The sequence below is a fragment of the Vulpes lagopus genome, chromosome 11 (genome assembly GCF_018345385.1).
Source record: "Vulpes lagopus strain Blue_001 chromosome 11, ASM1834538v1, whole genome shotgun sequence".
In the NCBI taxonomy this organism is placed as follows: domain Eukaryota; kingdom Metazoa; phylum Chordata; class Mammalia; order Carnivora; family Canidae; genus Vulpes; species Vulpes lagopus.
Window position 1 is genome coordinate 97,969,449 of NC_054834.1, and position 19,802 is coordinate 97,989,250.

Sequence of the window (19,802 nt, forward strand, 5' to 3'; positions counted from 1 at the left end):
AAAAAATTCCTGGGTTTTTAAAAATCCAGATAGTTTTATGTGGGTAGGTCTGAGGTGGTGCCCAGGAATCTGTATTTAACAAGCACCCCTTAAGTGCTTAAGTGATCCGTAGCTTTCATGTTGAGAAACGCTGCAAACCTAACTCAGAAGATGTAGAAAACACAAGTGAGTGTGGCACAGTAAGGCCCAACCAAGTCATGGGAGTTGTACCTTCTTTGGGTCCTTATGATACATTGCTTCAGGCTTTCAAGTAGGACATGGATCCCACCTGCTTCTAACGTTCTTTGTATACTTGCTCAAAGGTCTGTGAACTCCCTGAAACACGGGAATTAGGTGATAGGGACCTTTGCATCTTCAGCTGGACTCCCCCGCCCACCCATGCCTTCTCATTATTGAGAAGGTGTCAGTAATACTCTCAGATGAAGACTAGAAAGGTCAAAATGCAGTTCGCAGAGTGTGACTGAAATAGTTTAGGGGGTTAGTCTTGGCCCCCTTCATCCACCAGTGGTCAGACCTTGGGGTCACTTCCTCAGGGTCTCAGCCCCACATTTGCAACACAGATCAGTCTCTCTGTCGTGGGGCTGCCGTGGGCTGAACTTGAGGGGCTATCTATGGAAATGCTTTAAAATTCCAGAGCCACTTATTTCACTTTTTTAAACAAGATGGTCATTTTGCTCTATTTCCCCTATGAATAGGTGCTGGGTTGTGTGACTGAGGACAGGAAGTTTACCTCTGGCCATTGAGGGAAAGCAAATTCTATGATTTGGAATTTATTTATTTATTTATTTTTAAAGATTTTATTTATTAAAAAAAAAAAGATTTTATTTATTCATGGGGGGGGGGAGGGGGTGCAGAGACACAGGCAGAGGGAGAAGCAGGCTCATGCAGGGAGCCCGACATGGGACTGGATCCTGGGTCTCCAGGATCACAGCCTGGGCTGAAGGTAGTGCCAAACTGCTGAGCCACCCAGACTGCCCTATGGTTTGGAATTTAAAAGAACCCCATCATTTTTCCAACATTAAGGAGAGTAAAAAAATCAATACCAAAAATTTATAATATGGATGGAAGAAATGCTCCACAAATAATGAACAGTAGGAAGAAAGGGAGATACACTAGGTAGCAAATGAACGATCCCACTGCAGTTTGGGACTTTCAGAAATCTGTGCTTAGTGAAATGATGTCTGAATTTTAGTGGTTTCAGTGAGATCCTCTGAAAAGGTAGCAAGTGTCTGATAAGATGAGCTGAAAAGAACACGTACATCCTTTTAAAAACGTTAAAATAGTGGTTATGGCCACCAGCTGGAGGTAGTTACAGACCTCCAGCTTTAAAGAATCAAAGACCTGAAGGAAGTTAGATCACTTACAGGAGGCAATGTGCCCCAGCTGGTAAATCCTGGGTCTGGGACTAGAGCCAGTCCATAGCTCAATGAGGTAAATAAAGGCAGTGTGTTAAGTGTTCCATGAAGTTCTGTTTATTCCATCGAATCTACTATATTTTATTCTAAGATTAGGTCTCCCCTTGTTTTGGCTTGTCAAAATGTCCTTGTTTTGGGACGCCTGGGTGGCTCGGTGGTTGAGCTTCTGCCTTCAACTCAGGACATGATCCCAGGGTCCTGGATCGAGTCTCACATCAGGCTCCTTGCATGGAGCCTGCTTCTCCCTCTGCCTATGTCTCTGCCTCTCTCTCTGTCTTTCATGAATGAATAAATAAAAAAGAAATAAAATGTCCTTGTTTTTCTGAAATGTCAGTATTTTTTAAACTAGGCAAATGGAAAGCTTACAATGACTTCCTATTCAAATTTATTTGAATTTGAAGTCTGAATCTCAAGTCTGAATTCTGGATCCGTTTGAGGCAAATTTCTAACCTATTCAGGCCATGATTTCTCCACATGTAAAGTCACAAAGATCAACAATAACATATGCAATCATACTTGCAAAGAGCTTAGCACAAGTTTTAGTACGGATTGACCAAGAATTGGTCATAGTTACATGAAAAATGAAGATATTTATGTTGTAATCTAGATATATAAATTAGGTAATGGGTCTTGTGTTGACACTACTATATTAGATATGTTTTTCTATTTTTCTTTGGTGGCCCCACTTGGGACCCATTTATGCCTTTGCTCTAAGAGTAAGCCTGAGCAGAAGCACCAAGGGAGAATTCCCATTCAGGCACACAGCCAACCAGCTTGTGTTGGTGCTGGGGAGCATTCTAGAACCAGTGGGAGAGCAGGGTTGTGCCTACTGGCTGAAGTTCTTGTTAGATCTAGAATCCAGACCCTTGGTTCTAGGACTAGCACTTCCTATTGTATAATATGTATCTTAGTATTTCTAATGCCTAATAAATCGTAGTTACTCAATTAGTGTTTGCTGATGATTTCAATGAATAAATGTAAAAATGGACCTGTAGGAATACAATAGTTCCGTAAAGCATTAGGGTTTCCCAGTTGTCTGCTGCTGCTTGTTGCAGGTACCTATCTTAAATAGTTTTTTTTTTTAAGATGTTATTTATTCATGAGACACAGAGAGAGGCAGGGACACAGGCAGAGGGAGAAGCAGGCTTCCTGCGGGGAGCCGGATGCGGGACTTGATCCCAGGACCCTGGGATCAGGACCTGAGCTGAAGGCAGACCCTCACTGAGGCACCCAGGTGTCCAAAATAGGGTTGCATTTTGATAGATGACCTTTAACTTCCTAAATTGTTTGGAAACAGAAAACAGGAAAAGGGCGGTTGTCCCTCGTGACTAAAACACATTTATGTTGATGGATATGCCAGGTGCCCTGGCAGGCATCTTCCCAGTCAAGATTTAAGCTAAATTTGAGTTTGATGTCTAATAACATCTGGACTTGCATTTCAGGCCCCCCACAGAGCAAATGTGTTATTTGGGTGGGTCATGTTGTGGGGCCTTGAACTTACTCTAATGCAATGTAGGCAATGCAATGACTGGATCATTTCAGAAATATCTGTAGGCCACTCTGGGAGCACTTGCTCTCATATTGGTCTGGGACTTTCCTGTCACGCTGTGGAAACCTGACGGCTTAAAGTTTTTCAGATACGCACTTTGGTTGATTTCTGTATCAGAAGCTGGAAGGGCAATAATACAAGGACAGGTTCTATGGGCCCTGAAGCCTTAGATAATTTTGGTGCTATATTAAGGAAATTAGCATAAAATCATAAATAAAAATTTTGATGTAAAAATGAGTGCTTATTAGAAGCGATCCTTGCAAATGGAGTCCCAAAGCCTGAGCTTCATTAGTTTCCTGTAAATGTGCCTCTGTAATACCAGAAGCAGAATTTTAAGGCTAAGGAATTTGTGCTAGAATGTTGATAGATGAGACATTTCCAAATATTTACCAGTAAGAGACAGATGTACAGGCATCCCCTGATTTTCAAAAGTTTGCATTAGGCCACTTCACTTTTACGAAAGACCTACATTAGTACCTGTTTTTGCTAACTGAAAGAAACCTGAAGATGATTTTTGCTTTTAGGAAAAAAGGCAAAAAGTAAAAATAGTGTTTGGTGTTTGTTTTGCAGCAACTGCTTATAGAAGCAGTGCACACCCCAAAACAGTGAGAACGGCCCCGCCAAGTCCCTTCCCCTGAAACCACACTCTGCATCTTAGCATCAAGCCGCTGTAGTTTTTTCTGAACGGTGTCTGAGAGCATCTGTGCCTTTCTTAATTTATTTTGTGCATCCATTAGCAAGATGTGTCCTAAGGCATGAGAAAACCTGAGAGAGGTTATTTTTGGGGGTCTGAGAATGCTTAAAAATTTTTCCATGTAAGTTAATGGTAATTGCTTCTTTGATTTATGCCATTTCAGCTTAGGAAAGTTTTCATTCGCGTGCTCTACTTTCGGGTCGTGGGGGAAACCTGCAGCTAACTGCAGCTGCAGGGATAGACTCGGAGTACCAAGGGCTCAGAGTGCAGAGAAGCGAGGCTGTGAGGAAGACAGCAGAGAAAGGGCCACTCTATATTAAGCATCCAAGAAGCAATCAATTATAGTTGGAACATCAGGGAACTGGGGGAGTCCTTGAGTTTATTTTACAAATTAATCAAAAGACAAAAGTGTATTATTTATTGGCCATCAAAACTTTTTCTGAAGACTACCCCCCCACCCAGTTTTCCTGCACACTTAAAAATACTTGTTTTTTGGCATTCTACTTAAATTCAATTAATTAGCATACATCTTAGTTTCAGATGTAGTTTAGTGATTCATCAGTTGCGTATAACACCCAGTGCTTATTACATCAAGTGTCCTCCTTAATGCCCTTCACCCAGTTACCCCATCCTCTCATCCCCTCTCCTCCAGCAACCCTTAGTTTGTTTCCTGTAGTGTAGTGAGTCTCTTATGATTTGTCTCCCTCTCTGATTTCATCTTATTTTCCCTTCCCTTCCCCTGTGATCTTCTGTCTTCTTAAATTCCATATGAGCTTGGATGATAATGATCTTTCTCTGATTGACTTATTTCACTTAGCATAATACCCTCTAGTTCCACTCACATCATTGCAAATGGTAAGATTTCATTTTTCTGATGGCTGAGTAGTTTTCCAATATACATCTATATATGTAGGGCAGCTCTATTTTCAACTTTTTGAGGAGCCTCCATCCTGTTTTCCACAGTGGCTGCACCAGCTTGCATTCCCACCAACAGTATAACAGGCTTTCCCTTTCTCCGCATCCTTGCCAACATCTGTCATTTCCTGACTTAATTTTGGCCATTCTGACTGGTGTGAGGTGGTATCTCATTGTGGTTTTGATTTGTATTTCCCTGATGCTGAGCGATGTGTCTGTTTTCACGTGTCTGCTGGCCATTTGTTGGATTATCTCATTTCATGCACTGATTAATGCTGTGAGGTAGTTACCCTGTAGATAAGGAAGCTGAAGCTCAGAGAAGTTCACAGCCTGCAAGTAAGAGATGGAGGCAGGTTTTCCTAATCTCTTTTAGCCATTATACTATATTAAGGTATGTACACACACGTGCACGCACAGCAGATAATTTAAAAAATTAGGCCTCTTAAATTCCCATTGGCCTTTCCTGTATTTCTCAGAGTTAGTGCTAGTCCTTGTAGGTTTATTGCTCATTGGTTCCATCATTCATCTTTACCGTAGTGTAGAAGCATCTGCCTCAAGGAGACAGCAGACTAAGATGCAGGTTCTCAGGAACAACAAGGAATCAGGAAGTGGATGTGAGGAGCACACACTATAGACCGCTGCCACCACCCCCCTCTTTTTCTTTTCTCTAAGCTTGTCTTTCTTTACCAGAGTACAAAACAGACACTTGCCTTTTCATTTGTATTTACATAGACAATACTTAAATAAAAACCACCAGTTGACACTCTTATTCTGCTTTTATTTATTGTCTGGCTAACTGACAAAGACACAGATGTCTAGGGTAGACGCTACCCCACCATTTAAAATGTCCTGGTGACACAGATTCCAAAATGTGCATGTTTACATAGTGCAGTGGTATGAAAAACATTTGCTTTCCTTTACTGTCCCTGATTACAAACAGGGAAAAATTAATTTCATACCAAAAAATTTTGGGCACTTTAACAATCATCCCATTTCTGCTACTAAAATAACAAAATTGGTATTACACGTTAAACTATAAAGGCCTACCAGTTTTTACAGATCTGCAAATAATCTGCTACTTAGACATAAAAAGTTGATTTCTTTCAAATCACAAAGTAAGGCACCATTGGATTAAACGTTTTTCAGCTTCTAAATAAAATGCATAGTGAAATAAATACTGAACACTGAATTTTAATACTGTAATACATTTCAATATAAAATGATATGTGAATGTTAAAATACTGTATTGCATCTTGAATACATTTATCTGGAAATATTATGGAAAAAAAACCCAAATGTAAGCCCTGATTTCAGGGAAGAAAATATTCATTTTTGTGATTTGCCATAGTTCAAGATTTTAGCATAGAGATTATTCAGTTTTGGATCCAATTAGGTTGTCAACTTTCAGAGAAAGGGTATAGGTGTACTAATGAAACATTTATTTAAATACATTCTTAAACTTCTGTATCCTGGATGAATTGCAACTTTGAGTTGTGACTCTGTTTCAGACTTTAGGACAGTACCTACAAAGTTGGGATATACAAGGAAATTGGCCATTCTTACTACCCCTAATAAAATTTAGATCCAAAATTGTTTGGATCAGACATTTTCTGCCGTATTTGCTAGTAAGGCTAGATTCCATATTTTCTGAAGTGCATCATTAGGCTTTTTCATAGGGATTTGTATCAACTGTTGATACATGATCAAAGAATCCAAAATAAAATGATGCTGCTACTACCTGAAAAATTCCTTTTGAAAATACTTTGCCAAGTTTGTTACAACTTTGTATTTTTTTATTCTTTTTGGGTAAAGGGTCCCAAATGACTATATATGAAAGACTGATGGATGGTAGAGAAGGGGGCGGTCAAAACAAAGTTCTCTAATATTCTAAGCCCAGGACTTTGGCAAGGAAAGTTATAAAAATACAATATATTCAAATGGGCAACTTCATAATTTATTAGATATCCCATTTATTAGAACTCTAAGTTCTTTTGCTTTTATATAAATGAAACAATTATTCTATAAATAGGAATGCTTCTTTCAAATTTTTCTTTGGATTGATTTCTTGTTAGCACTTCCCAGTAATACATGAACAATACACTGAAACCATGATACAAAGTTTAGGTATACATACACATATGTGACTGTGCGCTTTTAAAAAATAAGTAATGGTAATTTCAAACATAATCAACCATATAAAACATCTAAATGGAAATATTTTCTTTTCCAAATCTATAGCTGGATTTAAAAGTCCCAGTAAGTTTTGTAAACAAAATCATACAAAAAAAGGGCAAGCCTGGCTCATCCCTGTGGTCCTTTCACGGAGCTTTGTTTGCATAGATCCAAGGCAAATGATTCCCCCAACAGAGTCAAGACAAATTCTCTTCATTTATAGTAGCAATCTCTCTCAACCCCCATAAACATCAGATTTAGACTTTTAGAGTTTTGCCCATCAACTTGAACCTGCTTTCTTCCTCCACATTTCCAACTGGCTACCTTTTCCTGACTTTCCCTCCCCATAGCTACAGAGCCTCCGAGCCTACCCATCTGGAGGTGGATGCTGGGCGGCAGAGGAATGAAGTGCAAGGTAAGGGTCCAAAGGGCAGGTGAGCTCAGGGCAGCTGGCTCTGAGCCCCTAAACCGCGGCTGGCTTTCACCTTGTTTCTAATGGCTTTGTTCCACGTGACTGTAAACCCTGTTAGATCAATTTCTGACCTTGGTATTGTGAAGCAACGCTTGTATACACACATTTAGGAAAGATGGGAAATAAGGGAGCAAAATCTAAGGTCAAGCTGTTTGCTGAATAAGGTGTTAGGCCCTAACTTTACTTTTTGAATTGCTAAAGTTCATCTTGCCTTTTTTGTTTTTGAAACAAGAGGTTTTTGCACTAGCCTCCATCTCCTGGACCTGTGCTGTCCAATACGACAGCCACCAGCCACATGTGATGGTCGAGCACCTGAGATGTGACTAGTCTGAATGGAGGTGTGCTTTCAATGTAGAACACACACTAGATTATGAAGACAGTACCAAAACATAATGTGACATATCTCATTAATAACTGTCATACGGATTGCAGGTTGAAATAATAATAAGTTGGGCATTAGGGTTAAATATATTAAAATTAACTTCACCTGTTTTCCTTTTTTTAATGTAGCTACTAGAAATTCAAAAACTGTGTATGTGGCTAACATTGTACTTCTGTTGGACAGCTCTAACTTGAGCTTATCAGACTGCCAAGATTGGACAGCCTATAATTGAAAAATTTTATGTGAGCCCTAATGCAGCAACTTGGTCTGTGGTTCATGGAAGCAGACAGAAAGCCAAGCATGCAAAAAAAGCATGGAAGCAAATAGGTCTCAGGGACTTTAATATTATAGTCTGTAGCAAATAAGCAGTGAATGTTTGAATTGGTTGGTTGAAAGCTAGGACACAACTCATCTCCGCTACCTTGCCACAAAAGCCCACTGACTCCTAAGCAGCCAACACTTGGCGGGCTGTAGCTGAAGCAAGCAATAACTTTGAGAATATACACAATATAAAAAGCTAGGTGCATTTCTTTACTGCATTCCTACCCCCCCCCACACACATATTCCCATATCACCCTCCCTTCTTCCTTGCTGCCAGTATGAAGGGAGCCAGGGAAGACAAGGGGAGGGGCGCTTGCAGCCCTCAGACAGCAACAACAGATGGAGCTCTTGGACTCCGGTGGAGAAGAGCAGGCAAACATCACCTTGAGGTGGGAGGAAGTGGTGGGGCACCCCTTTCTCTCCGGTTGGATCCACCTTGATGGAAGAACAGACAAAGTAGAAATTTTAGTTAGTTTGTACAGGGAGATCATAGCTTCCTAAAGGGTGGTTGCAGAAGTACCCACACCTCACCCTCTATGACCAAGGCTGTATGTAACTGGCACCCATGGTTGAGAAGAAGCGAGGGAAAGCAAGCAAGCATCTGTGTGAACATTACGAGAGAGGGATGACCCAATGCTGGCTACCAAGTACTTGCACAAAGTTAAGAACATTTTTAAAAATTACTTTTCTTCTTATCACATAGTACGTGTTAGAGATTTAGAAAATATGGATGAGCTAAAACAAAATGAAAACTAACCAATGCCTGTCCTACCCAGTGATAACCATAACATTATATAAATACTTTCCATTTATTTTCTGTATATAAACAGCTCCTTTTTTCCTTTGTCAAATAAGATCATGTATAGTTTGTATGGACATTTTTCAGAGCCGTTACTGTTTATACATATAATTCTAAGTGACACATCACATTCTATTATATAGGTTTACTATATTTATCTAATCAGTTCCCTTTTGTTGGACACTTAGGTATTCTTTAATTTCTAATTTTTTTTTTATAGTAACCATCCTAATAGGTGTGAAGTTGTATTTCACTGTAGTTTTATTTGCATTTCCCTAATGATTGGTGGTATCGAGCATCTTTTCATGTGCTTTTTTGGCAATGTGGATATCTTCCTCAGAGAAATGCCTATGCAAGTATTCAACTCATTTTTTTTAAAAAAGATCTTGTTTATTCATGAGAGACACAGAGATGGAGGCAGAGACACAGACAGAGGGAGAAGCAGGCTCCCCACAAGAAGCTTGATGTGGGACTCAATCCCAGACCCTGGGATCACGCCCTGAGCTGAAGGCAGTCACTCAACTGCTGAGCCACCCAGGCATCCCAGTATTAAAACCATTTTAAAAATTGGGTTTTTGTTGTTGAATCACAGGAATTCTTTATATATCCTGATATATTTTTATTAGATATATGATTTGCAAATATTTTATCCCATTTCACGGTTTGCCTCTTCACCATTGACTGTGTTCTTTTAAAAACTATGCATATTCATGGATACGAGTACCAGGTTTATAATCCATTCACCGTTTTTGTAAATCCATGTATGTTTTTCCGAGGACCTAACAGGTTTTAGGCATGAAGCCAGGTGCTCAGATGCTGTGAGCAGATCTAGTGGAGGGCCCATGTCTGTTGAGTAGGTCTGTTCTGGGGGGACTCCGAGGTGAGTGGGCACCGACAGATTCTTTAGTAGGCATCTCGACAGGGACTTCCGAGATAGAACCAACTCTCTGAGCAAGAGGAGGAGTCAGAGGAAGCCACTGGCAGCCCGTTTACCTTGCCTCTTCCTCTTGCCATCTCAACCATGTCTTGTCTTGGGCCCACTCCTGAGGAAAAGACTCATCTGGATGGAAAGCAGTCATGTGTTGTAGAGCCCTGACCATCAGCTGACATACTGTAAGTGGTTTGTACAATGTAGCCTGGCCTGTGCAGAGCTGCAGTTAGATGGCACTGTTCAGGGCTGCCTGGGGGCCCTCCAGGCGGTGCCCCATCTAGAGGCCAAGGCAGCTACAGGCACAGAGCCAAAACTGCTTGACAGCACGTTAGTTTTGTCAGAGAGATGATCCATTAAACACAGAGAATACTAGAAATATTTAAAGCAAATCTACAAAAACATTTTTTGGGGGCAGTGGGCATTAATTCACCAATTTCAGAAGTATTTTAAAATGCCTATTATATTTCAGGTTCGGTGCACTTGAGGAAGATGCAGTAATGAGCACAGCAGTTCCAGTCCTCAAGTCACATATAGTCTTAGAGACAGCAGGACAGGGAAGGGAATGTGTTCAGCTATGAAATTAAAAATCTAGCGGAGGGAGGATGGTTCTGTTACTGACTTAAATATACAAAGAGAACTTCTATTAGATTAAGGATGCTTACAAGAAATCAGGAAAAATACTTAGAGTCAATATGGATAACTCCTTAAAGCGAATTGGTTTGGTAGTGCTCCAAAAGGAAGAGATACAGGTTCTGCTCTTATCAGAAAGAAGCCCCTCTTCATGCTACACACGCACAGAGCTCAAAGGTATCTGTCCCACGTGAAGACTTCTTTTCCACTCTTGTATAATTTTATTATATTTATATCTTTTCTATTTTCTTTTTATGATAGTCATCACAGAGAGAGAGAGGCAGAGACACAGGCCGAGGGAGAAGCAGGCTCCATGCACCGGGAGCCCGACGTGGGATTCGATCCCAGGTCTCCAGGATCGCGCCCTGGGCCAAAGGCAGGCGCCAAACCGCTGCGCCACCCAAGGATCCCGACGTGGGATTCGATCCCAGGTCTCCAGGATCGCGCCCTGGGCCAAAGGCAGGCGCCAAACCGCTGCGCCACCCAAGGATCCCTATATCTTTTCTTTTAAAGATTTTATTTATTTATTCATGAGAATCAGAAGTCAGAGAGAGGCAGAAGGAGAAGCAGGCTCCATGCAGGGAGCCTGACATGGGACTTGATCCCAGGTCTCCAGGATCACGCCCTGGGCTGAAGGCCGCGCTAAACCGCTAAGCCACCCAGGCTGCCCTATTTATACCTTTTTTTATTAGGCACCATCTAGGAATGGAGTATTCCACATAAATAAATGAGTTTTTCTAGTAATTACACTTTTCCTTTCAAGCAGCACTATTCTATTTACTTCTGGCATTTGTTCGTGGAAATTTTCTTCAAACACCTAATTTTTCAAATTCTTCAGCAGTGGCACAGAGCACAGTTTGACATGTTCTTCACAATCCAACAGTACTGTCTTGTGACATAAAGTACAACTCTGTGTCTCTTCCTTTGACCCGAGACTGCCACCTAACACATCTCGCTGAAGCCACTGATTTTGCTTCTAACCAATGTTAACTTAAGCAGCTATGAATCTGCTCTCCGGTTGGGAAACATCCAACCAAAAATTATTTAAGAACCGTGTGTTAAAGAGTCAGTAGGCTCTGAGTATGTGTAAGAGCTTTGCCTAAGGAGTGAGGACAGGCTAGGGGTGCTGTGGCAGTTATCTGAAACGCTCACTTTTTCTCCACTCATTTCTGGTTTGGGAGTTTGGTTCTAAATCTAAAGCTGTTGTAATGGGACGCCTGGGTGGCTCAGCGGATTAGCGCCGCCTTCAGCCCAGGGTGTGATCCTGGAGACCCAGGATCGAGTCCCACATCAGGCTCCCAGCATGGAGCCTGCTTCTCCCTCTGCATATGTCTCTGACTCTCTCTGTCTCTCTCTGTGTCTCATGAATAAATGAATAAAAAAATCTTTAAAAAGGTAAATAAAGCTGTTGTAAGTCTGACCTGCCTCAGTGATCTGTGTACATTCTGTGCTGATTCTTTGTTCTAACCATTTATTGTAAAATTTCAGTTTCTCTATTTCCTCTTTTTGTTCACATTTTTGTTTCAATAGAGGAAAAGTGATTCACTTCTCTGTGGTTGCATCATATATTTTAGCAAAACCCAAAAACAATCTAAATGTCCAATAATGGTAAGCTAAATTATTCTATGCCAATTTGATGGAATTCTATAAAATAAAAAACCATGTGATAAAATGGGAAAGTGTTTTACTAAGCAAAGTTATGTAAACCCCACCACCAAAAGACTATACTCTATAATTATAATGATAAATCAATCAGAATCATATAGATAAAAATGAGCAGAGAAACTGCTCATAATAAATATATGCTATGTGGTGATTTTTTTTATTGAGATTATGTATCGAGATATACCATAATATACCCATAATCTCTAAAAGCTATAATCATTTATTACTTTATCATTATTTTTTTACGATTTTTAAGTGCTCTCTATACTCTATGTGGGGCTTGAACGCACAACCCTGAGATCTAGAGTTGCATGCTCCAGTGACTGATCCAGCCACATGCCCCTAATCATAACATATTTAAAATACCAAAGCAGTTACCATGAGTTTTTGTTATGATTAGTAACAAAAGTAGTAGGAATAGAAGATGTCACTATTTGTTCTATGTTAGGAAAACCGAAAGAGGGAAGGTTGTCCAAAACAAGCAAAGCAACAAAATTTAACCTATTAGCAAACCAAAGTTATTTTGAGCTTGTAATGACACATTTAAATAATCGTTTCTTATATGCATTCTGGATACCTCCATTGTCCCCATCACTTGTGGATGGGGAGTTTACCAGAATTTTGATGGCTCCACATGAGGTTCCCTGTCCTGCTCCAGGCAAGAGGCCTGGATTTCCTATATAATCCTCAGTTGTATATAACCCAGGCAATTCAACTATGAAGCCACTAAAATCCCTTGCAGAAATACTCACTCCGGGTTTCACTTCTTGCCAGTTTACTGGGATAAGTTCTGGCCATTGGTACATATGGCTCTGGAGGTGGCAAATCAGAAATTGGATGGAAGTAGAATCTGCTTTCCCACTCATCTGAGGGAGAGAAACAAACAGTATCGTCAGTAGCAACCTGCTATAAGACTTACATAATGAAAGACCAGAGAGAATTGCAGAGATCACTTTTAGTTTTATGCCTAGAAGTTTAGAGAAAACTTGAAAATGATACAAATGTCGCTGATTAGCCCATCAATGACATACACTGGTCTGCAAATCAAAGCACAGACAGATCCAAGTGACTCAAACAAGAGTGATTAGGACCAGCCAGTTCCTCACAGGAGCTGGGGGCTAAAGTTCAAGATCACTTTCTTCCTGCCAGTGGGCCCAGGAATAACTGAGACCCTCTCATAATAAAGGCAGAGGAAAGCTGCTTAATACTTGTAGATCACTGGGCCTCTTGCCCCAGTAAACTGCTGAGAAAGGCAGGTAATAAGAGGATAAATTACAAAAAGTGTTTTTTTTTTTTTTAAGAGTTCTAGAATCTTCTAGAAAGTTAACCAAAATGAGACTCCAATAATGAGAGAGAAAAATGATCAGCCTTTTTGAGAAGTAGAGGAAGGAGGATTACTACTATTCATTTGAAGTACTTAGAGCAGAGCAGTGTGCTAACAATGAGGATCACAGGAAAAAGAAATGTTAATGCAGACACACAACATATACAACACACACACACACACATTTACCATTTGGTGGTTGCCCTGTAGCCTGTAAATGTTTCCAAGGTCCCTCCCCCCAGAATAGGGACCCCACCTCACCTTCACCTGAAGAGTCTTGGAAGCCATTTCTAATTGATGTTGATGGTGGAGGAGGGGGAGGTGCTCCAGCACCAGGCCTGTCGGGAGGAAGAGGAGGCCGGGGTCCACTCCTGGGACTATCTACTCCACTCCTGGACGGCAACTGGGGGGTGGCAGGCAGGGCCCGAGATGTGCTGCCATTTCTGTTTATTGGAGGGGGTGGTGGGAGAGGGCCTGGAACAACAACAAAAAGGACAACATTTAGCGCAATACCTTACATCCTACATCACTGTCGATGTGCAGTTTGAGCACCTACTGGATGCATGCCCTATTTACTAGAGCTTATGGAGAAATAGTGGAGACTTTCTAGGAGATTTAGCCAAGCAATGAACAGGTGCATATGAACACAGAACTGCACAGATGTACCCATGTATATGTGCAAAGAGTGCATACTGATAGCCAACTGGCTGTTTTGGATTTGAGTTAGTACTGAGATGAGATGATACAGTTGATAATCTGTTTACATGGGCAACTATATACTTTAAAAAACATTTTATAATCCTTTAATTTTTTTAATAGTTCTTTTAAATAGCTACTGAACTAATTAATGTGACATGATACTTGTGAAATAAATGCCATTAAAAAAAGAATTGAAAAAAGACAGTTATGAGGTTATTTTAGGTCTTCAGAGGGACTAGGTCCTTTAAATGCACAGTAGTACTGCTAATTCCACAGGCATGCTTCTGTGATGCATATGATCTGTCCCTAGGCAGCAGTGGCATCTGGAAACCCAATTATCAACCATCCTGAGATTGGCAGGAGTTTCTTCTGGGTTATTCTTCTTTGGGCAGACAAATTAGCAGAGAGCAACAAACAGCTAGTGAATGTGCATGGTTGTGCATGCTGGTGCAAAATCCAGACCCTGAGCAAACTGGTTACCACATGGAATTTAATTTTCTATATACAGGAGAGCACCAGATAGTCGTCTCACAGCACTCCTGCCAAGAATAAGTAGCCAAAAAGCTAATAAAAAGCACTACATAAGTATTTGAAGCCATTTTTTAAAAAATGCAGTGGTATGGTATAACCAGAAATTTTTAAGTTCCTAAAAAATACTTTTTGATGACACACACACACACACACACACACACACACAAACCCCAAAAATCTATTTTGCTTGACTCATCTTCCAAATTCAGAGGCTCTTTGGATTATGAGCAAATTAAAAAAAAAAAAAAACAAACTTTAGCATTCCCAGGCAAATCAAAATGGCCTTGGTAATTATTCCTGGCCTTCAGCAATGTGGCTTCGTTTGCAAGATGCTGCCATTTTATGTAACTATCACATCTTATGGTTTATAAATATAAATATCGTTTATTAACTACAGATTCAGAATCCAGATAAAGGACTTTAAACGAACAAGCCACCCATTTGCAGAAATCCCTGCCTGGAAATCCTACCCCCAACCCCCGGTGGAGGCGAGAGGCATGGCCAGCCCTGATGCGTCTCTCAAGGAGTCTTCAGTGCTTCTGCTGGTAGGGTTTATTGCCCCATCTGTTTGCCATGGCTGGAGTCCCAGTCAGGAGGAGTTGATTTATTGGGGGGGGGGGCGGCGGAGGGGAAGTGTCTCACATGCTGTAGGGTAACTCCACTGGTATTACCACATAACTGTCACTGAATGCAAACAATATTATGGGGCCTGGTATTCTATAACCTGATCAACTTGATCTCTCTCTTTCTTTTAAAGTAAATGTTTATGTTCCTAACTCCAACCTTATAGGTCTCTTGCTCCAAACCTAGGCAAGCATCATAGAAAACAGATTACATTTTTTTTTTTAAGAGAGAGAGAGTACGAGTGTGAGCAGGGGCTAGGGTGGGGGAGGGGGAGGAGAGGGGGAGGTTCTTAAGCAGACTCTGGCCTGAGCACAGAGACTAATGTAGGCCTTGATCTCACAAGCTTGAGATCATGACCTGAGCTGAAACCAAGAGTCAGATGCTTAACCTGACTGAGCCACCCAGGCACCCCATATTTCAATGTCTTTTTTTTTTTAAGACTATTTATTCATGAGAGACACAGAGAGAGAGAGAGAGAGAGAGGCAGAGACACAGGCAGAGGGAGAAGCAGGCTCTATGCAGGGAGCCTGACATGGGACTCGATCCCAGGTCTCCAGGATCACGCCCTGGGCTGAAGGCGGCGCTAAACTGCTGAGCCACCTGGGTTGCCCTTCAATATCTTATAATAATACTAATAAGCCATCATTTATTGAATGCCACTACATGCTAGGAATTAAGATAACCACTATACAGACTTGCCTTGTTTAATTCTTACAGCAACCTTGAGGGGTGTAGGGACACAGGGGAGGCCTCTGGTATTGGAAAGTTAAAAACCTCAGTTATATTTTGTCAAGACTCCAAATATGTCAAAATCTGAAGCTCATGCCCCTACAATGAAGCCAAGCCACCTCTCACACTAGAGATGGCCCTTGATCACCTCTCATAGGATCCTTGTGGGAATGTAAGTTGGTAGGAATTTTCTAGAGGTCAATTTGGAAGTAGCTATGAAATTTATGGTTTACTAGATGCATACTTACTGACCAAGATATTCCATTTTGAGGAACTAATCCAAAGGAAATATATAAAAATGTGCAGAAATATTTAGCTACAAGAACGTATTCCCTGCATTATCTGCATCAGCAAAAATCTAGAGATAGTTTGAATGATTAAATAAAGGTAAATTTGTAGGATCTAATATGCAGCCATTAGAAGTCAGGTTGTACAAGAATAGTTTATAATTATATCAGATGATGCTGATATTGTTAAATAAAAAGCAAATAACCAATGGTATGTATAGTGCGATACTGATTTTGTAAACCTATATAAGACATATATGTTTATATATGTATATACATATATATATACATACACACACACACGTCTTGAGTTTTTTTTTTTTTTTTAAGTGAACTCTATGCCCAATGTGGGGCTTGAACCCATGACTACAAGATCAGGAATTGCATGCTCTACTGACTGAGCCAGCCAGGCACCTACCCCTCAAAACATATATTTTAAAAAAGACTAAAAGGATAATAAAAATGTTATGAATGATTATTTCTGGATGGTGACAGGAATATAGATCATTTATGTTTTCTTTATACTTTTGTGTATTTTCCATAATAAACAGATATGACTTATGTAACTAAAAGAAATAATAAATATTATATATGTCACAGCCTATCCTATTTTGGAGGAAGATTTAATCTGTTGATTTGTCCATTTGGGAAAGCCATGCAAACAAGCTCCTCAGTCTAGGGGAAAACCCATAGCTGTTGAATTAGAAGAAAACCCTGCATTTTATTCATCTATCTGTTCTTGTTTGTTCTTTGGAGAACGCTTAATGAGATGCCACGGTGGGTAGGGATTGCATTGAAGGGACTAGTAGTAGCTTCTTATGTTTGTACCCTACTCTCTGTGGCACAGTGGTTTGAAGTAACGCTTCTCAAACCTTGCAGCACCTTATAATCACCGGGGAGCCTGCCTCCAGATATCCTGATGCCCAATCTTAACCCAGACCAATGAAACCAGAGACCCTGGGGCAGGGACCCAGTGATCACAGTTTTTAAAATTCTATGGGTGATTTTAGCCCATGGTCACCTTCAAGGACTATTGGTTTAAAGAGTGGTGTTTAGGGGCGCCTGGGTGGCTCAGTTGGTTAAGCATCTACCTTCAGCTCAGGTCATGATCCTGGAGTCCTGAAATCAAGCCCCCCCCCCCCCCCAATCGGGCTCCCTACTCTGTGGGGAGCCTGTTCCTCCCTCTGCCCCTCCCCCCGCTTGAGTGCTTACTCTCACTCTCTCTCTCAAGTAAATAAAATCTTAGGAAAAAAAAAAAGGGGGGTGTTTATTAGGTGCTTGAGGTCGCAGAGCAAAAGCTTAACTTCTCCTAAAGGAAAAAATACCCCATTTCCAGGCATCTTGTATATATATATAATAAGGTTAAATTAAAAACGTAGATGGTTCTACTAAACCCATCAATAACCACTGTGAAATAAAAAGCACCTATTATAATTAGGACAGAGTGTAAGCTCTAGGGAACCCTCACTTCATTTCATTTAGTCTCAAAGTTCCTCCCTGAGATCCAGCTTTCTCCACCCGAGGCAGGAGCACAGATGAGCTTCAGCAAGGGCCTGTGATCCCTGAAAGAGTTTATGCTTAGGAGCATTTTTATGAACAAAAGGCCTCTACCTTTATCTGATTCTCCAAGGCATCTATGTGCCAGAGATGTTAACAACAAAACGGGCTCTCATACTTGTTTTTAGTGGGCAGGGAAGTGGCCTCTAGGCTTGACAGCTGAAGACAGCAGCACAGGAAAAGTTCATTAGCTCCTAAATCGCTGCCCTTGTTGCGATCACAGATCACTCTTGGCTCATGGATCGCTCCTGATCATGGATCGCTCTTTGATCATGGATCGCTCTGTTTTTTCTTTTTTTTTTTTAAGATTTTATTTATTCATAGACACACACACACACACACACACACACACACACAGAGGGAGGCAGAGACACAGGCAGAGGGAGAAGCAGGCTCCATGCAGGGACCCTGACGTGGGACTCGATCCTGGGTCTCCAGGATCACACCCCAGGCCGCACTAAACCGCGGCGCCACAGGGGCTGCCCCGAATCGCTCTTTGATCATGGATCGCTCTTGCCGGAGATGGGAATTTAGCTCCCCAAGTAGGACAGCTGCAATCCTCTTTAGGGAGGGCAGGGCCGTAGAGTGGTGAGCACATGTGAGAACGGGAGGTGAAAGTTCTAGCCTCTTTGTAACTAGCCGGTGAGGACTTTATAGGTTACCCAGTCTCCTCATCTCTAAAACACAGACAGAAATACCACGCCCCACTTTCCCCAGAGGCGCACAGGACGTCAGGGTGAAGTCAGACACTGGGGTGTCACTGAAAGGAGCAGAGCTGCTGTTGGACACCCTTGGATCCTAGATGCCAAGGGACATAGGGAAGGCTGGGCTGTAGGAGGGCCGCGCAGGGGCACCCAGGGCTCAGCGGTTGAGCATCTGCCTTTGGCTGGGGGTCCCGGGATCGAGTCCAGCACCGGGCTCCCCGCAGAGAGCCTGTGTCTCTGTGTCTCTCAGGAATGATTAAATCCTTAAAAAAAAAAAAAGTTCGCCACTCAGCCCGGGCGGTGCCTTACCTGATCTGCCGGGTGGGTCCCTCACCGGAGGAGGGGGTCTCTCAGTGGGCGGGGGCGGAAGAGGGCCTGATCGCCCTGGCGAAGGCAAAGGCGGTGTAGACGAAGTGAGGGACAGATTCCTCTGTGGGAGTCTTGGGGTTTCATCGGAGCCACTGGAACCCGGAGGCAGGGGAGGAGGGCCGGGCCTGCTGGGTGGAGGTGGCGGGGGTGGGGCCTGTGAGGAGGAGGAGGAGGAAGGCCTGGGGGTAGAAGGCACTGGGGGCTTGCTGTTCTGAGGGGGAGGGAGTGGGACCCCTTCCCTGTGGATGGAGGGCCTGTTGCCCACCGGGGGCGGTGGAGGGGGCGGCTTGTCATCCAAGGCCCTGCTGGGCGTGGGGGGCAGGGGAGGCCTGCTGGAGAAGGACGATGAGGAGCTAGAGGATGTCTGGCGGGGGGAGCCTCCTGCAAAAGCTGCGCCTCGGCTCCCAGGGAAGGGCGGGGGGGTTGGCCCAGGGCTGGGCTGCCTGGGGGCCCCGGGCACTGGTAGGGCCCCCCGGTTGTGCAGACTTGACTGAACGGGTCTGGGCGTATTGGGTACTGGCGGGGGGATGCTCTCAGGCTTTGAGCCCACGTCGGGCCTCGGGGGAGGCATCCGGTTCCTCTGAGGCTCTGGGGGACCACTTCTGTGGCCTGGAGAAGGCACTGGAAACCGGCCTGGGCCACCTGCCGGTGAGAACGGCTTGGCAGATGTGGATCTTCCTCCTGGTGGCAACATTGGGGGTCGGCTTCCTCCAGAATCTGAAGAACAGGGGGGAAAAGTCCACTTAGAAAATGAGGAGCCCCTCAGGAAATCAGAGAACGAGAGTGTATTCTCAGCCACTGGAAGTCCTCTCCTAGACGCCATAAAGTATAGGTAACTATTACTTCTGTCAATCGGGTTCTGGGTGGTCCTTCCTGGAGGCCGAAAAATAGATCACGGATCCCCATGTACCTACCTGCTAGTTCCAGGTCCCACTACCTGTCAGCTTGCAAAAGGATTTTAGAGAGCCCTCCTGGCAATCCATGTGGACAAGCACCGGGTGAAGCTGGGAAGGGTTCTGGAGAAATCCCTATC

General features: G+C 42.6%; 1 protein-coding gene across 4 annotated transcripts in view; it reads right to left on the reverse strand.

The window, feature by feature from the left end:
* Nucleotides 1–5,330: 5,330 nt before the first annotated feature.
* Nucleotides 5,331–19,802, reverse strand: part of WIPF1 (WAS/WASL interacting protein family member 1) — a 123,685-nt gene continuing 109,213 nt past the window's right edge. For 3 of the 4 annotated variants that reach the window (XM_041722795.1, XM_041722796.1, XM_041722797.1), the window contains exons 5-8: nucleotides 18,710–19,486; nucleotides 13,531–13,743; nucleotides 12,698–12,811; nucleotides 5,331–8,355 (exon numbers count right to left, since the gene is read on the reverse strand). In XM_041722795.1, the coding sequence (XP_041578729.1) occupies nucleotides 8,300–8,355; nucleotides 12,698–12,811; nucleotides 13,531–13,743; nucleotides 18,710–19,486 (1,160 nt within the window). In that variant the 3' untranslated portion in view covers nucleotides 5,331–8,299. Of the gene's footprint in view, nucleotides 8,356–12,671; nucleotides 12,812–13,530; nucleotides 13,744–18,709; nucleotides 19,487–19,802 lie in introns of those variants that run through there. The other variant, XM_041722798.1, reaches the window with a different exon arrangement.